Source organism: Nannospalax galili, unplaced genomic scaffold (assembly GCF_000622305.1).
Source record: "Nannospalax galili isolate Female #2095 unplaced genomic scaffold, S.galili_v1.0 scaffold897, whole genome shotgun sequence".
NCBI lineage: Eukaryota > Metazoa > Chordata > Mammalia > Rodentia > Spalacidae > Nannospalax > Nannospalax galili.
Window position 1 is genome coordinate 127,548 of NW_008339656.1, and position 21,754 is coordinate 149,301.

Consider the following 21,754-nt stretch of genomic DNA (forward strand, 5'->3'; position numbering starts at 1 on the left):
ACAAGGTGTCCTGCCTGTTGCTGCCTGGCAGAGAAACATTCAAGGGCATTGCCACAGACAGCAGGAGATGGACTTGCACAGGCAGTGCTCTCCAGGTCCGCTTACGTTGGTCTGCATCAGAAATCATGGAAATGAGTTGAGTGAGGAGTTCAGACAATAAATACTCTTCCCATTCCACAATGCTGTTCGTGCACATCGGAATGCTAGCCATAAGTGGATGAAGCTTCTAGTCATCAAAGCCTAGCAGCTGCCCTAGGTCATAAGCAAATTTCAAGCCAACCAAGGAGCTGCACCGATTTTCATGGCCATCACATAGAGAAAAAGAGTAGGCCCTGGGGAAATGGCTCAGTTCGTGAACTACTTACTGGCTCTGCAAGCACGAGGACCTGAGTTTGGATTCCCAACACCCATGTAAAAGCTGATGACAGGATAAGAATGGGATGATGGGACGTACCTGGAACACTATCGCTCAGGAGGCAGAAATAGAAGGATCTTTCCAGGCTTGGAGCATTAAGTATTGACCCCTGTGGCTAGCCCTGCCCAGCGGGTGAACTCTAGGTTCAGGGATCCTGTCTCAGAAAGGAAATGGAAAGTTTGGCACTTTATGTTGCCATGAGGGGAGAGACAGTGTCTTATTGGGATAGGACTCTTGGTGGGCCCAGCGATTGGACTTACACTGGAGGACATTTGGGGACATGTGTTAAATATATGAGTACATTAAATTGGGAGGGGAGCAGTGGGGGCAGATGCAGATAGGGGAGGGGATCTAAACACCATCAACCTAGATCATATGAAAACACAAAAATTCAATTAAAAAATTTTTAAGTAAATGGATGAGCAATTGAGGAAGACACTTGATGCTGACCTCTGTCTGATCTCCACACAGATACTGCCCCACCCCAGAAATGGGTTGTCACTAAAGTCGTTTTTTCTAATGTTCAGTTGTGGCCCTGCTGTGTTCATGAATGCAGACCTGTTTTAGAAACACAATTTAACTAAAACCTTCACTTAAAACTCTAATGAGTTGTTTTCAGTTTTGCTCAGGACATATGGAACTTGTCATTTTTCTCAACCAGAAGACATAGGTAGTTATATACCCAATGATCAGATTTTATAAATTCACCAATTCCCTCCAGAAATATTAAAATAAGCTTGTGCTAATGTGCCAATTGTCACAATTGGGGCATATGTAAGTTTCCTCTGATGGGTTAGAGAAACTTGGACTCCTAAGCCCTCTCTCACAGAACAGCCTGAGTTTTCTCTTTTGTAGATGCTAGAATATTGCTATCCACATCTACCATTCGTTTGCATGGCCTAATGAGGTTGGCTTCTGAAGTTTCCCAGGTAACTACAGAGAGAGTTTTCTACTGAACATAAAGGCAACTAGTTTTACCAAGGATGCAAGAAAGAACCCTGACTTCTGGGTTTGCAACTCTGCCAAACATTGGCTAAGTTTGTAAACATCATCGCAGAATAGTAAGATGTTTGAATCACATCTCTTTTTACTAAGAGGTATCATGGAAGTACAAGCAGACTCTTCTTCTTAAAATATTTTTATATAATAATTTTGGAATTCAATTATACAATAGTAATTGTGAATAGCTGTCCCAAACCCCAGTCTGTTTTATGATTGCTTCTCACGCTGAGCTCCCATACTCTACATAAACACCATCTGTATCAAACATAAAACTTTGAGTTGTTCTAAGAACACAGGCTTACAAAAATGTAGCTTCTTAATTTTGTGTCCAAACAGTTTCATGGTTGCTGTGGGAGTCCCTACCACTTCACCCAGAATGATCTTCCCGCAGCATGAGCACTGTGTCTTTGAATTAAAGCCTGGGTACCCGGGTGGAAAGAATTCTTTCAAATATTATGGCCAAGGTGGCCAGCATGCTGACCCACCTTTGCAGAGTTTTTGTTGCGCACTGAATGCGTTTTCTCTCCAGAGTTTGCTGATTTCCTGTGTGTGTGTGTAGTTGAGGTGGGGGGTGGGGGTGGGGACAGAAGAGCTATGCCCTCAAAGCTGGTCAACACCTGTGCGCCCTCAGTTTCCCTTTGTGGAGAGCTGGCAAGATCTTTGTGTGCCAGGGTTCACCTCTGTAAGTCCCAAGATGACGTTCCCTAGAGGTCTCTCACTATATAAAAGGTTTTAAACATAGAAAATAGTAACTTAAAGCTCTAGTTTGGTGTGGTGGTACACACCTTAGTCCTAGGACTGGGGAAGCAGAGGCACATGGATCTCTGTGCATTCCAGGCCAGCATGGTCTACATAGCGAGTTCCAGGCCAACCGGGGCAACAAAGTGAGACTCAATCCAAAGACCCAAAAACTAAAACAAACCCCAAAATTCTGAAAAGCTCTTATTCAAGACAACTAAGACCTTAGCTAATCCGGAGAGTGTGATTCAGAGGAAACTGAACAAAGTACAGATTTACATATTTTATCTCTAATAGACAATCAGCTGTTTTCCAGCAGTAAACACATTTAAACACAACCTACAAATAAACAGAAGTATCTTAGCAGGAAGTAAGTCTAATCCGGGAAAGATAATTTGTGCCATTCTCAAAAGGCGTTCTGTTTGGACTGACTGTGTCTGGCAGTTCATTGAGCGTAACCAACATACTTCTGGGCTTTTGACAGTCTAGAAACAAATACTATCACCAAGCTTTAGCGTCTTTAAATCTTACAATTTTTCCTGACAGAAGTCCTGATCTCCTTGCCAGTCAAGATTTTAGGAGTTAAGCTGTGAGAAAACAATGGTTGGTTTCTTTTAGGAGTGCACGCAGGATATCTACCTTCAAATAACACAAGCAAAGCTGATTTTCTCTGCCGCATTCAGATGTTACATTTCCCACATGGATGTGGATCCTGCTTTGGAAAGAACTATGGTTGGACTCATGTTCATTGGCCAAAATATTCTGAACATCATTAAAAAGTTCCAAGTGAGGTATGCCAGCACTTGGACACAATTTATAAAAATGTTATTATGAACAAAATCGTGCTAGTTCTTCCAAGTAACTGTGCAAACATTCAAAGATGGATGTCTTAATTTGGCATCCAAAAAGCACATAAGAGGTCAGACTGTATGTAGGTAATTTCCTCAGACGCTGTTACTGGTCCCCTGGGATTTCGCATGCTCAATACCAATTACAGAGGAGAGGATTAAGAACCAGCAGAAAGGGTGAGGGGAGGAACAGCAGGCCTGAGTAATTTGGACTAAGATCTTGTGTCAAATTTGCAAATTACCAATTAAGGCAGGTTTAGGACACAGCATCATTTTCACTCATTGTGACAAACTGAAAATGAAGCTCTCTGCATGTCAGAGCACTGACAGTGACACGTCACGAGGAAAGGTATCAAAAGCATCTTTCTTGGAAACATATACTTGCATGCAAGGCAAACTGACTGGAAGGGAAAAGTAGGGCACAAATCTGAAAATAAACCCAAGACCCAGATCTCAAAATAACCACTATGATGCCGATTCTGGATAAGTTGCTGAAATACCTTGCAGATGAAAGCCCCCTCTCCGATACTGGCTCACCAGAAAACACCACACTTCCGTGAGTCTGTTTAGAATCCATGCCTACACAATCGTAGCAAGTGACCATTTGCTTTGGTTATTATAATTAAGATAATAATAAAATTTGTTGGCCAGGGACAGAGCACCCTTGACAAGCAGTTGCTGAGGTCGGTTCCAATCAACCATATTCAGCAAGGGACATGTGTTCTCAAGAGTGAAGTGGAAACTCACGAAACTCCGTGCAGGTTGGTCTCTGCACAGTCCTCATGGACACCCTGACCCTGTACTGACCAAATTCAGTTTCCAATCAATTCAGTGGACTCCTTAAATAATGCATAACCTTGCACACCTACTTGACTCGCAGCCTTCACCGTCTTCTTTTAAACTTCTTTTCTTAAATATGTACAGCAATATTCTGCATTGGCATTGGTATGGCACCTAGTATCCTAATTCTTGAACACAAGTCAAAGCCATTTGCCTGAATACAAAATAATGACAGAAAGCGAATGTGGTAGGGAAACCAACCAGACTGGAAAGTATTCACACCAAAATAAAGTGCCATGTGGCACTGTGCCCCATTGAGAACATGGGTTAGGTGGTACTTGCTCAGGCTTACTCTGCTTGCCTAGCCATGGGGAAAACATGGATTAATTAGTCTGTTTAGTGTTGTGATGGATTTCTGTCACCTATCTACACCCACAGGCACACATTGACACATCCTACATCCTAATGTATAAGTCCACATTTTCAAATATTTGAAAGCAAATGAAATTAATATAAGACCTAGAGAAAATTTCTGCCCCAGTTCTGACTGTGCCTCTCTTAAACAGCCATGGGAACAAGCCATGACTCCTTCTGTGCCTCAGTTTCCTACTTTGTTACAACTCCTGCCTAACCTAATCTGGGAAACGGATGAAGTCATCCACAGAAAATTGCTATACAGAGTGCTACACAAGACTAGAGATAATGAGATGTTTTACAAAAGAGCATTATTCCTCTGCTGAGAAGTGTACCTCCACACTCACGTTTTCTACCTGTGAAGGTTCTTCTCGGGAATTAAATTGAGACCCTAACCACCAGCCCTCCCAGTGCTACCCGAGGAGGTTTTACTCAGCAACAAAGCAAGGGCTTCTTTTCATCCCTTCATCCCGTTGGCATTCAAGCTCCGAGAGGTACTTTTTTTTTTACCAGTGGTGAAAATAGCTTTCTTTTCACAGCAGACACAGAAAATGAACTCTCTTGATGCTAACACAAGGATAAGGCTTAGTCTACTGTTGCCACCAAAAATGCTTTGATTTGGCTTTCTTGAACCAAGAAGAAGAGGGTTTTGTGTGAGGAAGCAGGAGGCAATGGCTTTATTTATGTATGAGAAGAATTAAATATTGAGGAATACTTTCAAGTGGGGGTCTTGCTCAATTTTTCTTTCGGTTTTTAATGCCAACTAGATACCCACTTCTAAAATGCAAGATAAAACCCTTCATGCATTCAATCCTCCTTCCTTCGACCATCAGAGCCTAAGTTAAGCACAAACCCCCTACTAGTAGACCATCTACAGATCAAACCCCAAACTCTCTCTCCAGTACTTTCTCCTGCTCACCTTTGCAAAAGCCATGCGTCCATCTTTGCTGGACACACTGCTGTTTGGAAACGCCTGCACCTCCAGCCCGGACCTTTTCTCCTACAGTCCCGTGGGTAAGAGATGTCTCCTCCTCAGACCAAGACTTCCTTCTTGGACTACATACAGATATCCACGCCAACCTTCAAGGCATTTCTTAAATGTCAGTAATTTCATGCAGCTTTCTCTAATACCCCTAGCCAATGCAATCTCTCCCTTTTCTAATAAGAATTTTCATTTTCTCAGATTAAAACGAAAATCACATACATTTGTTTTATGTCTCCTGTTGGCATACTTAATCATTCTGTGTAGTGTTGCTTTCCCTGCCCCAATAAAAACTGAGAACTCCTCAAGTGAAGGATGGCCTTGTTATGATTTTTTAAATCTTTATTACAGAAAATTTCAAACATACACAAAGTAAACAGAAGGTGCTATTTATCCTGCCTCTCCCGGGGCCTATCACAGTGCTTTGCAGAAGTAAATTTAAGTAATTAGGGCCTAAGGCAAATGGAACTGACTGCCTGCATTATCTGATTCCAGATCTCCAGAATGGTTAAGCTTCTCCCCAGGAACACACACCAACACACACAGCCCACACACCTGTAGGATCACAGTTTACACAGATGAAACTCATCCATCCACCCGCTTTAACATTCAGGGGGCATGTTTATCCTTGAGGCTAGTTCAGTAAAGCTAACTATACTTGAAGGGAAGAAGGAGAAAAACGTCTATGGTTAAGAGTATTTTCTAAGAAAATTCAATTCTGGTTGCCTATCTCCATGGTTTTTTACACGTTATATTCGATGTATAACCTACACCTTTGAGAGCTCCTGCTTATGTTAAAATTGTAGATTTCTTTGCCTTGCATGATTGACTGATACAAATAATATTTCAAAGTGTCTTCCGGTACTTTCCTCCCCAACCTCAGCCTCAAATTCGTACTTACATCTATTATTTTAATATTCTTTTTAACTTGTACCTACTTACCCATGAATATTCTCTCTGTGTCTCTCTGTGTCTCTCTCTCTCTCTCTCTCTCTCTCTCTCTCTCTCTCTCTCTCTGTCTGTGTGCGTATGTGTTAGAAAGCAGTAAAATCCTTAAAGTGAACCAGAATTCTAGAGTGATAGAGTACATGTCCATGCTTTGTCACATGCAATTAACTCAAATCGACTGTACAGTGCATTATTCTCTTAGTGCATGGAAGATCAATAAATATGGGGAGAATCCACCCCAGCTCTCCGCTTTCCCATCCGATTCTAGTAGGTCTGAGACAGATCATGCTACTGTGATGTGTACACCACAGCTAAGGCAGGCAGGTGGTGCATAGACACCATTCAAACTTGGCCTATTCAGTCCCAACTCCTCTAACGCTCCATTCATGCATAGCAAAACACCATCTGGTCCTATTTTGCCTCCAGCAATCACAGCTGACCAAAAACGATAATAACAGCTGTTGCAAAACAAAAGCCAAACAAAGGGGGTGGGTGAGGGGGAGGAAAGGTTAGACTGAAGTCCAGTGCTGAAAATGCTCCATGAAGTGAGAAATGGAAAAGAGACTATTCAGAGGTCTGCAGCCTGCTGAATGGAGAGCAGAGGACTCCTACTTAAACTTGAGATATGAATCCATCTGTCTCGATAGCTTTCAAATCTCCGTCAGGTGGTAATATATTACAGAAATTATGCTGCATGAAGGCATTTAAGCTTGGGTTCTTTGAGTTAGGAACTAATGACCCCACGTCAGCTAAAAATGAAAACCCTTATGCTCTTTCATCAGATGGCAGTACAGGTTAATGCAGAAAGAGAAAATGTTTAGCCAGGGTAATAAAATAATGTCCCGACAGCAGGGGAGAGGCAAGGTGTGTGTGTGTGTGTGTGTGTGTGTGTGTGTGTGTGTGTGTGTGTGTGATGGAGATGGAGCCTGGGGAAGGGGTCTGTAATGTCTATGTAGCACTTAAGAGGTCTAGGCCAATCAGGTACCACATTTCTCGTGCTGATTTTTCATTACCCTGATTTATTTCTGACCTATTAAAAAAAAAGTGTGCTGAGCATTTAAGTCTCAGGACTAGAAACCAGTCACATATACAAATTGAAATACAAGGTGACTCATGTTGTGAATTCTGAGAACAATAACCTGGTAACAAGAGTCAGGGATTCTTTACCAGAGTCGAGTCTTTTGACATATTAAATAAAGTTTTGTCTGATACTTTTTTTAACTGTAGTAATTAAACTACCTTTTTATCCCTTTCCCAGGATTGACCGTCAGTGGCTTAATAGCATTTAATCAAATGTGATAAAATCTAAGATTTATAAAATCATTTAATAGATGTTACAACACCTGCCTCTAACTGCAAACAGTGAAAACAGACTTCACTTGCAATTAAGTCTTATCGCTCCTGACATTTTTTTTTCCCAAGCAATACTTCATGGGTTTTCAAAATGACAATTACGGAACTAACACACAATTACTGTCACATGTAGTTTAGCAATTAATTTTGAAGACATTTGTCTAAAGGTTTCACAACAGAATATCAAATGGTTCTTATTGTTATGTAATGGTGGTTTCAATTCACAGAAAATCTTTACCATCAGCTCTGCTACTGATGGGTCTGTTACAGGCAGATAATTTCTTTGTGGAGCACAATTGCTCCCTTGTAGATGTGATTAGGCATCTTCCTAAGACTGTTTGAACACTGATACCTGTCAGCTAATACATCTTATGAAAAGCTTCAATTTAGACATAAATTTTTCTACACCAAGAAATCTATAAATTTATAATTAGAATCTCTTGCTGTTCAATATTTGTACATAATACAGAATATGAGAGGATTATGAAATATTGAAAGCGAAATTCATTATTCATAACCCACAACATACAGTAAATATTCTTTGAAATATAACAACTTTGAGGACTCCATAGTCTATTATTTCTGATTGTCTTGAATGGAGCAGGGATGGACTGAGTCTTGCACACCTTCATTTTTTCCAGATTAGGATTCTAGTCAGGGTTGACACTTGCTGTTTTTAATTTTCATTTTATCATAAGCAGTTTAAGACTGTTGCCAGTGGTAATTTGCAATTTTTATCAAGACCTCTTCATTATAGCTTCTGACAGAACAGATGCTGTAATTAATCATGCAAGACAACTGGGGATCATGGTCACAAGGCTCTCGAAGAGAAGCCACTATAGAGCAGAGAAAGGGGGAACTAGGCGCTGAAATAATGATTTTGGCTTTAAAATTAGGGTTTGCCATTCATTTTAATAGCAGTGACAGCACAATGTCAGGCTAGCCTGGCCCTAAACTGAGGAAATCGTTATCTGCCCTGTATTTACTTTGCACTTCTATCTTAACAAAAAGACAATTACAAAAATATTTCCCATCTTTTTTCAGAGCCCTGGTTTTTGGCTGTGAAATCCAAATTCTTGGTCATGAATGTTGTGTTCCCAAATGAAAACAGAGGACAATGCTCAAGGTCCCAAGGAGCTGGTTATGAGCTGCGTTTCCCATCTCAAGGTAGTCAAGGAACCAAGAGTGAAATTTGATAGATCATTTTATTTGAAAAGTGAACAGTTTCCTTGTCGTTGCATCAAAATACAGTCCACGGTTTTTACTGAAATGTGTTTATTCTATAGCAAGATAAAAGCATTTTTGTTTTAGTTAAGCAAAATACAAACAACTTAATTGCTGCTATCGTAACTCATAAAAAAGTATAAAACAGCATAAAAACACAATAAGCAATGTAGCAATGAATGGTTTATGTCACCAGTTTTACATTAAAGCCTCGTTTAGGAAAACTTTACAACACATGATATGAAAACTTACAACTTTGAAAGAAAATATTTACATTGATTATTCAGATGGAGTGTGCCTTTTAAATATTCTACCAGTATTACATCATAATAAAAACTCTTGCTTTTTCTTTTTAAATCTTAACTTTTGTAATAACTGTTTCATTTAAGTGCATTTCCCTTTTAAAAATACAGTGTTTTTATTTTTCGAAACGTGTCACTCAATACACGGAATATAGTATTCACATTTCTTTCCTTCTAATTGGAATGAACATAATGGGCTAACAGTGGTCACAGATATTGTTACAACATATACTGTGGTTTGGTTTGGAAAAGTCATGAATACAAAGTAGAAATAAGTAAATAAATCAATAGCTGAATCTAATCACTTGCATTTTTTCTGGAGAGATTTAGGAAAAAAAATAAGAGCTTTGGCAAAAGTCTGTGATTTACATTATTTTTTCATGACAAAAAAATGCCACCAACTATGCACATCATACAAAGTTTGTATGAAACTCGACCTTCCTATTTCAGGTAGTTACAACTGTGCTTTTTATTTATTTATTATTTATTTAGGGCTTCGGAAGTTCAAATAGCCTGGAAGTGCGGTTTACTCACTTCTGGAAAAAATAAGGCTATTAATCTGTGACTCGGAGAGGCCAGCTTATGGCCACCATATTAACAGTTTGATTCACATACTGTAGGTATAGCCTGAATAAATAAAAAGGCAGCACATGAAAGAGCACAGCTTTTCTTGTTTAAAAACAAAATGATGTATAGTCAGCTAAAGGATGTTACCCAGCTACACTGTAGTTCTTATTGCCTATCTAATAGACACTTGAGAGGACCGTTTGATCTGTTGCACACTTCTGCATAACCATCAACATACAAGTTTCAGCCCGGAACATCTTCCCTCCTATGCCACTCTCCGAGGTGCGCTCAAATCCGCGTGCCACGTGCGTCTTCAGAAAATACTGACCTGCGGTAAGACTTGAGTCTGTGTCTGAGACTGGACTTGAGCCTGGTGCTGCTGAGAGGCTGGCTGGGGGCTGCCGATGGCCGGGATGGGGGATGTGATCTGTGAGGTGACAGGGGAATGCTGGCGGGGAGAAGGCTGAGACTGATGCTGCATGTGCTGCAGCTGCTGCAGCTGGATATGCTGCTGCAGCTGCTGCTGCAGCTGCTGTTGGTTGATCTGCTGCTGCAGATGCTGCTGTTGCTGCTGCTGCAGGTGCTGCTGCATGTGGTGCTGGAAATGCTGCTGTTGCATCTGCTGCTGGATTTGTTGATGCATTTGATGCTGCTGTAGTTGCTGCTGTTGCATCTGCTGTATCTGCTGCTGCTGTTGCTGTTGCAGCTGCATCTGATGCTGCTGGGTTTGCACCGAAGGGCTCACCTGGGTGGAGGCTGCTGAGCCAACCATGGTCGTCCCCATGGAGCTTATCAGTGGAGCCCCAATGTTCGACGGCATGTTGGCTGCAATGGTGACCGATGTGACAATCTGGCTCATGGGGAGTCTCATGGTTAAGGGTTTGGGAGCAATTGACCTAGGGAGCGACTGTGGGAGAGTCTGAGGAGAGGCTGGAACGGTTCCATGTTGAGACAGTGGTGTGTTCAGAAGGAGTGAGGATGTCAGGTTGGTTGATGCCAGGGTTTGCTGGACCGAACGGATGGTCTGCGCTTCTGCAGACTCGGCAGCAGCCTGCATGTAAAGGGAGAAAGTTCCAGCACGTTAGACTCTATGAACTCTATAAACCAACTCAAAAAACAGTTATCATTATTCATGCTTCCCTGTCTCCATGGCCTTTGTCATATGACCGTTCAGCTGTTCCCAGAGATAGAGTCAAATGCTTTCCACTGTGAATCTGGGCTAGTACAGTACTTTGCTTTGGCCACTGGGATGGGATAAGAATGCCACTGCCCCAGTCCTGTGTTGATGGCCCACGACAGCACACCCTTCCACTCACTCTTTCAGTCTACCACCACCACATATGTAAGACCCAGGAGCCAGTCTGCTGCCAGCCATTCAACCACATGTGTGCTCGTGACTCTGGCTGCTTCCCCTTCGACCAGGTGGAAGAGCAGTCCTAGATATGATGCACCAGCCAGCTGCCTGGCACTCTCTGATAAAGCTCATCTTTGTAAGTCACAGCTGGGTTTGTGGCTGGTTGTTAGCACTACTGGGGTAAAAGTCAAAAGATACACATATTTTTAGAAACAGGTCTTCAGCATCCAAGTCTGTTCTAACTTCTCCATTGAAGCACCATGTTATCGAAAGGAAATGAATTATAGCTCCACTAATGTACAACTCTCTCCTGAACATGTTTATTCATCCACTCATTTCTTAGTTTCCCCCTTCCTTGACATGGCATTATATGATATCAAACTTTTGTAGAAGTTGTGAGAATTAAATTAACTCATATAATAGGCATTTAGAACTATGTCTGGCTCTTGAGAAGTACTCTGTAGTAACTGCTACTATACACCAGAAAACTACACTGCTAGAAAATATCAGAGCCCTCTTTGCATAATTATTTACAACAGCACTCACTCAAATATAGAAAACCATAACCAGATTGTTCAGAGATATCAAATGGAAGTACTTCATGACTTCAAAGTGTTTTAAGCTCACCAACTATGTTCGAAGATATCCCACATTAATAAAGTCAGATATGAAAGCAGAATGTTCAAACTTCATGTAACTCAATAACCCATTAAACAATACTTGATGGATCTAGGTCTCAATGTAGAGAAAATCTACATAATTTATTTTGTGCCTAAAACATGCAATTCCACAAAAATAATTTCTTTTACAAATACAACAGTTATTGGAATACTTCACCTTAAAGATGGTTTTTCCTTTTATTTTTCACAAAATCAAGTTTTTCTCATTTGTTCACTTTTTTTTTTTTTCATGGTACTGGGAATTGAACCTAGGGCCTCTTATCTGCGAGGTAGGTGTCCTACCACTAGGCTGCACTCCCATCCCTCAGGGGTTTCTCTGAGGAAGGTGGGCAGCCTAGCAAGCCAAGAAGTCATGAGACAGCTTTATCAATCAGGTTTCTACTTCTAGAGTTTTGCAACTCAGATTTATAAAATTCTGCTATTGGAAAGAATCTGAGAGATAACCTCATAGAGTCACCCAGTGTAGCTGGTGACTCCAGTTTGAACCACCCTTCTATGTGTGGGCAATTATCTTTCACACAACAACCCAGTGTAGCTGAATATTCCTAGAAGGCCCCATTCTAAAGGCTTAGGGAAGAAGATTATGCAGAATTATCCTTAAAAATCATCATATGACTTATAAAATGGAATACATACAATCCTATAAATATAACTCTCGGGTATGCTCATATTTAAAAATTATCAGACTACTTTTAAGGAAAAAACCATAAAGAAACTATATTTGACCCTGGGCAACGGCATTATGACACATTTAAGGTGTTACTTCAATGGTAAATGGAGCTGAGCTGGTGACTCTGAAGGTGTCTGTCATTTTTAGTCCTTTAAAGTTTATTTGTAAGCTTCTATTAATTTCTCTGAAGAAACAGAAATTTTGTGACAGTAGAGTCACAGCTTGGGCTGGAGACACTAGGCTCTGTATTAGAGGCCTAAATTAAACAGGAATAGGAGGACTGCCTACTGCTATTTCTAATTTTGAGGCTGAAATCTTGCTTTCTATAATCCCACCCTTTGGATGAATATTCCACAGAGAGTACAGAGATTAAAACTGGCCTCTCTTTCATGCCCTATATTTGAGAACTAAGATCTTCTGCCTCCAAATTCTAGTCCACCAGTTTCTCTGAATCACTCCAGTGGGATTTGATTTGCATTTGCCACCATCATGTAGGGAACTCTGGTAGTCTTCAAGTGATCATCTCTTTAATTCTTGGCATCCAAAACAGAGCCACCTCTTCTTTTTCAGGGGAACACTGGAGATGGAATCCAGAACCTTGTGCATGCTAAGATGCTAAGCACTCATTCTACCACTGAGCCAAACCTTCACTCTCCAAACAAAGTCAGTTCTTCCAAGTGGCACAGTCGTCAATCTCGTACCATCAGATGCTGTCTCCTAGGAGGTCACCATGTCAGTGGTTACTTCATGCTTTGGGTGAGGTTGAAAGTATCCTAAACTAACACCTCAAGTATTACTTTAGTTAACTCCCAGGCCTCTACCTCTAAATCCTAAGTCCCTCTGAACATGATTCACTAAGATATAAAAAATTAACAGTATTTCAGATTAATCCTTTTAAATTATGTCCTATTGTTATTTGAGGGGATTTTTAGGGTCATTAAAGTGGACTTGGAACTATTTCTGATCCTGACTCTTGTCACAATGTGTAACTTTTAATTTATTCCTTCTACGTCAGTCACAGACTCCAGGAGCCCAATAGTAGTTGCTATTTCCTTTTGAGATACTGGTTCTTGGCTTCAACCCATGTGTGGTCAATTATTCATGCTGTAATACACAAAGACCATCTATACTTGCTTCTGGGTAAATGAATGAAAGGCCGATCCTCTTACGAAGTGCACCCTGTTACTCTGCTCATTGATCTCCACCTAATTAACCTCTGACTCTACCTCTATGTGGTTGCACACACCTAAGGTCTGTAGCCCACACAACCTACTTTCTCTCCATGTGTCTCAGATTCAGAGTCTTTTCAGTGTGGGTCTTCCAGAGTCTCAGAAAAGGGGTTTTGCTATTGACCTGATAAATGTTCTCTCTCGCTGATGAAGTGGGAAGTGTCCTGAGAGCTGTCAACAAAGGCAGAGGGACCTCTGTTGATCTGATTCAGAACAGCTGCCAGTGGCAGGTCATCACCCAAAGAAGAAACAACTCAGGTGAATAAGAGAGGAAAGGGAGTCGGCCCCTTCAGCAGGGATTGGAGGCCCTAGGTCTGCTTGAGACAACAATAACAATGAAATGAAATCTCCGCTTCCCAAGGAGATGCAGCCACTGCAAAAGCATGTAATTCAAACTGTTCTCCCCAAAGCCCATCTAACGCTCCAAAGCAAAGACAGCATGGATTGTTAAAAGAACATAAGAACTCGGGTCTGTAGGTGTCACTCAGTGGCAGAGTGCCTGCCCAGTACGCATGAGGTTCTGGGTTCAATCCCTAGGACTGCCAAAGACAAACAAACAAATCAATAAATACATAAATAAATAAATAAAAGATTACACTTCTTTTGGATCAAGGTAATAAAACCTAGAGTAGTGTTTGCTTTGGGATATCAGTACCTTTTATAATACATCAGGGTCCATTGTACAGTCAATGCATATACTTTGTGTCTTAGTACTTGGAACATAATTCTGTTTTAAATAATCATGAGGTTTATTTATTTATATGATGTGAAACAACTGGTCAAAATGCACCGTTGCCGATTATGATCATATAACCACTGGAGAATTTATGGAATGTTCAAGAAGGCCCAGCAAATAACACCTCCAGTTTTAAAGAGAGGACATTAACCCAGATTCCAATCCCCGACAAAAAGAAAGAACAAGGGGCCATTTAAAATTTCTCTATACAGCTGCAAACACATATATAAAGCACAGAGAATCCTTTAGCCATCATTTAGACCCAGCAGCTTAAAGGAACTCCTATATTCGGTGCCAGCGAGCGGGTAGTCTCTAATGGAAACCAGTGTGAGCTGCTCGGGCGCTTCCTCACCAGCCCCTAGGGGAACAGAGCCACTCTCCACACTGCGCGCAGCTTTACCTTGGAAACGAGGCTGGCCCTGTACGCAGCCAGGGCCTTCAGGTACTCTTTTTTGGCAGCTTCTGTTTTCCTTTTATACACCTATTAAAATAAGACCACAATCAACACCACCTTTAGGCTATAAATTCTCAGCTCTAAAACTGTGGCACAAATTAGGTCACATAAACATAGCTCACCCAAAAAGCTGGTCTCCCCGGCTTTGGTTTTCAAAAGTTGCACACACCGGCACACAGAGACATTCAGACAAAAGCCTGGCCACCCACACCAGAGCCTGATTCTGATGTTGACCGTTGTGAGTGACAAAATGGTCTCAGGTTGCCATGTTCGCAACTCACAAGAGTTGCAGCAGGACCCTGGTGCTGAGGTGGCAAACGAGCCCTAAGAATGAACTTTCTTCAGTGGCTTAAACTCTAGTAAGGAGTGGGTTTCCCCAACCATGTCTTCTTTCCTTCCTGTGTCTTCCTAAACTGCACCAAGTCAGAGCATTAAAAACAAACACTAGGGGTTGGTGAGGTGGCTCAGTGGGTAAAGGTGCTTGCTAGGAAACCCATCAGTCCTTGGACCCACATGGTGAAAGGAAAGACTGATTACCCAAAGTTGTCCTCTGACTTCCACACACAGGCTGTGACCCCTGCACACATGTACCCACAAACGTGTACACACTAAATAAATAAATAAATAAATAAACAAATAAAATAAATGTATAAAATATAGACAAAAGAGAAAAGATGAAGGCCTCTCAATCCTGGACTTCTTTGGAAGAAATAAAAAGTCAGAAACAATATAAAGATCAGAGACTTCCGTAACTGAGAGCAAGGAGTTCCGTGAACACATCGCAGTATATTATACAAACTGGGGCTTCATTTTCTCAAATGCTCTGACGGCTGGCTATTAGACCAAAGTACAATTCTCTTTCTCCAGAAAACATAAGTTTGGGGCAGCAGTTTGCAGACCCCTCAGAATTCCTAGAAGTCGGGGTGCTGATATGGTGGTACGCTCATGGCAAGCAAACAGGAAAATTCGGTAGTTGCACCATCCCAGTGCATAAAGCTACCAAGAATGAGTTCATGATTTTCAGAGAGAAATCAGGGTTTCTTCCGCTTTTCTTTCCTGAAACCCTCATCCTACTTTATCACTAATAGAGGTCTATTCTTCTGTGGCTATATAAAAGTTAGCTCCCACTAATGGTAATTGGAGTTTTATGCAAGGAACAGGGGAGGACCAGGCCCCAAGGACCCCAGTCTTCTCTTCATTTGTGCTGAGGAGTTGAGCAAGCCAGGAGACCAGGCCCCCGAGGAAGCATCTCCCACCAGCATGCCTAATCTCTGAATACCTCTCACACTGCCTAGCTTTAAAATGAACTTGGAATAAAATTTCAAATGCCCAGCGACAATAATGAGCCCTGCAGAGGCAGCTTCAAAGTTTGGAAACCCACCAGGATAGCACAAGGGTTCAGAAAAATGATCAATGGAAAAGCAAGCGGGATGGACCTAATCCCTTTGTAGGGCCCTTTCTACACAAAGGGGGAAAAATTCCACATTATTTAAAATGAAAAGATTATCATCAAAAGTTTATGCTTGCAGGCTACTGCCTGGATTCCTTCCAAGTCTCCTGTGAATGGATTCTGAACGTGCACCTTAAACTGACTAGAAATCGATATAACTAGGTTGTTTGGATTCATTTGCGTGTGTGTTTTAATTCCATAGCTCAGGCAGGCTTTCCTAAGAAGCGACCAGATTGGAAGATGCATGCATTCCGAAAAGACTGTAAGGGACATTCTGGCAACTTCTTCAGTCTGTGTCCGTGGTGGGTGTCTGCCTTACCTGCTTCTGCTCCTCTCCGAGACTATCCCACATAGACGCTACGATTTTTGAGACCTCTCCAAAAGTTGCATTGGGGTTTTGACCTTTAATCGCAGCCTGTGTGTCTCTGAAAAACAGAGCGTATGCTGATACTGGCTTCTGAGGCTCATTGGGATCTTTCTTTTTCTTTTTCTTTGGAGTCTTGGGCTTCTTGCCAGAATCTGGGGCCGTTCTTTTCTCTCCAATGGCCTGCAAAGCAGGAAGAGAATTCACTGCTTAGAATGTACTTGCAAAGAATGCAGCAAGACTTACTCACAGCCACAATTGTTCTTTGAAGGTTTTGTTAAGCATCATCAACAGATGAATCACCACCAAAAGCGGGGGAGGGGCAGATTTGCTTAGAGTTAACTGGACAGCAGAGATTAGCATTTAGAACACTGATTAATGAGACCCGGAAGTAGCTTCAGCACATTCGCAACATACGCTCTCAATAGCAGTTACGAGTAATGAAAACCAGAACACTCCATGCCAGGCGACGCTGAATATATGCAACGCTACACATGTACACGTAAACTGAGTATTTCACACTCTCAGAGGTTTTAGAAGGAAGGCCTAACAAGAATGTGGATGTGGGTCACATTCAGATACATAATGGAGGCCCCCTGCCAAAGTCACTGGTCAGAACTGATTTTTGTAAGGCTACTTTGTGTGTGTGTGTGTGTGTGCGCGCGCGCGCGCGCGTGTGTTTACAAGAAGGTTGCTGTGCTAATGAGCCTCTGGAAAGTCAAATAGAAATTAGCTGCAATCACTACACTCGCAAAAAAGGGGAAAGGTCATCTTTATTTTCTAAAATAATGACTCTCAAAAGGACAAGATAATGAGGAAATATAAAAACGTGAAAACCATTTTAACTACAGATAGAAAAGAAATAGAATCTCTTCATAACATTAAAAACCTGTAAAAGAATAGTTGCTACTTAAAATCACCAAGGCTATAAGGTAACTGGAGTATGACAGCGCTGCACTCGGACAAACTATTCACAGTATGAACTCTCAAGCTAGAACCCCAGCTACGACATGGGTATGGGTCCAATTCATAAGCAACTAAGCTTAATATTCACTTGTTACTACCATCTGCTTTTTGTTGACTATATCAGAAAGATATGTATCAGGGAAGGAAGGAAAATGACTCGCTAACCTTGAGTATTTTTCTCTTTTAGATTACAATACAACTATATTAAATATATTTTGTGGTTAATTTCATCAAGAATCGTCAAGTGTTCAACAAAATCTGTTTTAAAAGCCAGACTTGGGTCTGATGAATGGTAATTGATTCGAGTTACTAACAGATTGAATTTTAATGATCTTGAATCTTAACTCAAATATTACAAGAGTTGTAAAAATTTCTAAATGAGGGTAATTTAGAATTTAATACAATTACTACAATTCTTAGGGAGGAAACTGATAAGTAACTTTTTCTGAGAGCACTGAACATTCAATCTTTGAGAACCAGTGGCCGCCTTCTAAATTCCTATTGTTTGAATGATTGTGGCATCTACCCAGGAATCAAGTGGATTCATCTTGCTCCCTTTCAAAAAGACAGTTTCTATAACTTACACAGTTAATTTGATAATTCCTCAAACGTTATGATCTTTTTTCCAAACTTCCAGAATAAGTAAAACTTGCCTAATTCTACTCAAAGAATTGGAACTTGAAGGGGAATCAGACACCTTTCAGTTAGATCTTTAACTGAAGTCAGAATTTTCTTCAATGAAAAATTCATTTCATCAACAAGGAAGAAACATAAACACACACACACACACACACACACACACGTTTTTAAATCGAGTCAAACAACTTTACTCTGTTCCTTGAAGAAAATTTGGAACTGTTAGTGCCAATGGCAATTTCCCATATAGCTTTTCCCAAATGGAAGAGTTGCATTTCATTTTCTGTTAAGCAATATTCAAATGTCAGCAGATGATCATTTTAATCTTCCTTTCTCTGAGAGGTTGTCTTAAAGCTAACAAGTTGGATTTGTTATCTTCATAGGAAAACTAGACCCTCACTTAAAATGGAGTAAGGCTGGGGTCACAGGGACAATTTCTCTTTGACATGGGATCCACATGCATGAGTTCAGGGAAAGGAATCCAGCCAAACATGAAAGCAGCCATACTTGCCTAAGCAGCTGCAACTCCCATCTTAGGTGTTTCTGTTACAATGACCTCTCACTTCAGAGTCGAATCCTTCTAAAAAGGATATTGCTAACCCTGCCATAGTCAGCTCTGCCCAGCCGGGTGCTGATTTGATGTCACAAGACCAAACCTCCATCTTGAAGTCCCTTCGCCTTCCCTGGTATCTTAACCTCCCTCCTCTCCTGTTCATCAGTCTTCTCTAGTTCCTCTCCTCCCATTTGCTACTTAATGATGCTCAGGGTTCTAGCCTGACTTTCTCCTTACGCTGTCAAGGAACTCCTGATCCCTCCATGTCTCACGCCTATGTGCACATGATCCCCAGATCTATAGTTCCAGCTCCAAAGAAATGAGCTCCAGTCCCAAATGCAAGCACCTCAAATTCCACCACAGTATGTCAAGCCCATCTTCTTGGGGTGGGGACATGTCTTTCTTTCTAGGTTGATCCTCATATCTACTGATATGCATGCTGGTTCTCAAACTAAAACCCCATTTAGCTCTTCTTCAAATTCCACTGCATCAACACGCCTTAGAAATTCACCCTCTTCAGCATCTCATCCATCTGGCACTTCATGCCCATTCCTTCTGATAAAAACAAACAAACAAACACAAGAGTGCCTTATAGCTGATTCCTTTTTTTCCTTGACCCTCCCTTTGTATGGCATTCTACAGAAGGCCATGTTATTTTTCTAAAGCATTGGTTTGCTTATGCCAACCCTGCTTGCCAATGGTAAATCCCAACAGCCAGCCAGCTGAGCAGCTGCACACCCAGCCCTTCATCTATTTCTTTCCTCCCCATATCAACCTTCATGGCACTCATAAACTGACACATATTTTCTGCTGGTCCTCATTCTTCTGTCTATTAGAATGTTGGTTTCTCTCTTCTGCCTCACAAACTTTTATGCATCCTCTTAGACCTAATTCAGATACAACCTTCTCAATAAAGTCTTCCTCGAATCACTCTCCCAAGCAGAACAGATTATAATTTCAACACACCAGATCCATCCATTATGTCACTAAATCACATCTGGAACTAGTCTTAAACATTGCTATTCAGAACCAGTGGGGTCTCTCAGGCAATCATTCTCCCTTTTTTTTTTTTTGATTTTCTTTTTGTGATACTAGAGATTGAACCCAAGTCTTGTCCATATTAGAAAAGCTCTCTACCACTAGAAACATCTCCAGCCCCCTTAAAAACCTTTATATAGGCGCTGGAGACAAGATGGCTCAGTTATTAAATACGTGTGTTTGTCCAGAGGACCTGGGTTTGGTTTCCAGCACCCACATTGGACAATTCACAACCACTTGTAACTCTAGTTCCAGAAGATCTGACACCCTCTTCTGGCCTCCATGGGCACTGCACACATGTGGTGCACAAACACATAAACAAAAAGAAATAATAAAAAAACGTGTCACTAGAATCAAGTAAAATGTAAAGCACAGAATAGGTCCACAAGACAAACATTAAGACAAGCAGAATAAGCAATTGTGCACTCCTATAATACTCACTCATTAGTGTCACCCATTTAATCATTCAGAAAAGTCATGCCTGCCATCTGTGTACTTTAAAAATACTTTCTGTGACAAACAGCAAAAGCATAAAATGATTCAAAGCCACCAAGTGATGACCGTCATTGGCACACAAAGCTACAGAAATGTGGTCAGCCAATGAATGGGATGAAGCCTTCTCATATCAGCATCAACAGAAACAGCGCAGTTTAGAATTTCTGAAGAGTCTAGAGTCTCTGGAAGAAAAGTGCAGACTCTTCTTTCTGCAGATTAGGGAAGTTAGGCCTAAAAGGCTTAAGTGATTTGCCTAATGTGTTACAGTTCATAGAAACCAGATCTTCCAATTTCCATTTCAGTACCCTTTCCACCAAAAATAAGAGTGAAGATTGAAATCTTTCTCTAACTCCATGAAGAAACAGAAGATAATACCACGAACAAAATCCACAGCCATGTGCAGGGAGTGGGCTCCACTGTCTGGTGGGGTCTATGTGAAGGCAGTTTGAACTTACTCTGTTGGCTTCATCAGCGTCCTCTTCGTTGATTGAGCTGGAAGGGGAGGGAGTGGCAGATTTGCTTGCTGGAGGTGAAGGAGATGTGTGGGGTACACTGGTTCCTCCCAAATTCAAGCCCAGCTGGGCACTGAGCTGAGACTGGTTGATGGTGGTCAGCTGGGCAGGAGGCATAATCCCAGAGCGAGCAGCATCTGTCATGTGGACGATCGACCTCATGATCAAGGAGGGATCCTGACGATACTGTGACACTTGTGTGTGGCTCTGATCCTACAAAGACAACAGTGAAAGGGAAAGGATTTTAGTTTTTCCAAATAGCAATGGACTTGTAAGGCTAACCTCTCCTTAGATGGGTTGGGCCTGTGGGAACCTTGGCAGGTCTAACCTGTTGCATGAATATGGTCTCTATGGGTTTATTAGATATTAAGACCCATGGCAAAGTTGAAAGGCCAGAAGCACAGAATACAAAGGTGTGGCCCAGTCTGTCTCACTGTAGAACAGTCCTTGGACAATTTTTTTTAAAAGACAATTTGCCAAAGGAAAGAAAAAAAAAATTCTTGGTATCCATTGAGGATTCTGATAGCATGGAAACAACTGATAACTTATGGTGAAACCAACCCTTTGGGGGTTCACCAACAGGTCTGTGTCCTTCTTGTACCCAGAATTGGTTCCATGACCCTCCCTTCAGCTGTGTGAGAAGAAAGTTCATCCTCTGCTCTATCCTTCAGTAAATGGACATTCCCAGCAGAGAGAACTGGCTAGAGAAACAACTGTCAGCTGCTGGAAATTCTTTCTGTGCACCTCTGGGTTAGCCAGGGTCATCGTGATTCTGAATGACACCATCAAGGGCATCTGGAAGTCATTCAGAGTCTTTTGGATCAGGCACCAATGCTTTCGTTTAAATCCTCTTTGTTTTTGCTTTCTTTTGTTGAGTCTACCATAATTTAATCTCATAATGGATTTCTAAATAGATATGCAAAGGGCAGGTGGGGACTTGGTCATCAGAATTAGTTTTTTCTGAAAATTATTTCCCTAGCTTCAAAAGTAGCCTTCCCTGTTAGAGAAGTCACATAAAAGATTTGGATCTCTCTCTCTCCTCCC

The 21,754-nt window shown here is 41.4% G+C and overlaps 1 protein-coding gene across 3 annotated transcripts in view; it reads right to left on the bottom strand.

The window, feature by feature from the left end:
* Positions 1–8,673: 8,673 nt before the first annotated feature.
* Tox3 (TOX high mobility group box family member 3) overlaps positions 8,674–21,754 on the bottom strand; it is a 102,543-nt gene continuing 89,462 nt past the window's right edge. For 2 of the 3 annotated variants that reach the window (XM_008834359.2, XM_029564149.1), the window contains 4 exons: positions 20,654–20,923; positions 16,466–16,693; positions 14,643–14,723; positions 8,739–10,624 (listed from right to left, as the gene is read on the bottom strand). In XM_008834359.2, the coding sequence (XP_008832581.1) occupies positions 9,887–10,624; positions 14,643–14,723; positions 16,466–16,693; positions 20,654–20,923 (1,317 nt within the window). In that variant the 3' untranslated portion in view covers positions 8,739–9,886. Of the gene's footprint in view, positions 10,625–14,642; positions 14,724–16,465; positions 16,694–20,653; positions 20,924–21,754 lie in introns of all 3 variants that reach the window. The other variant, XM_008834358.2, reaches the window with a different exon arrangement.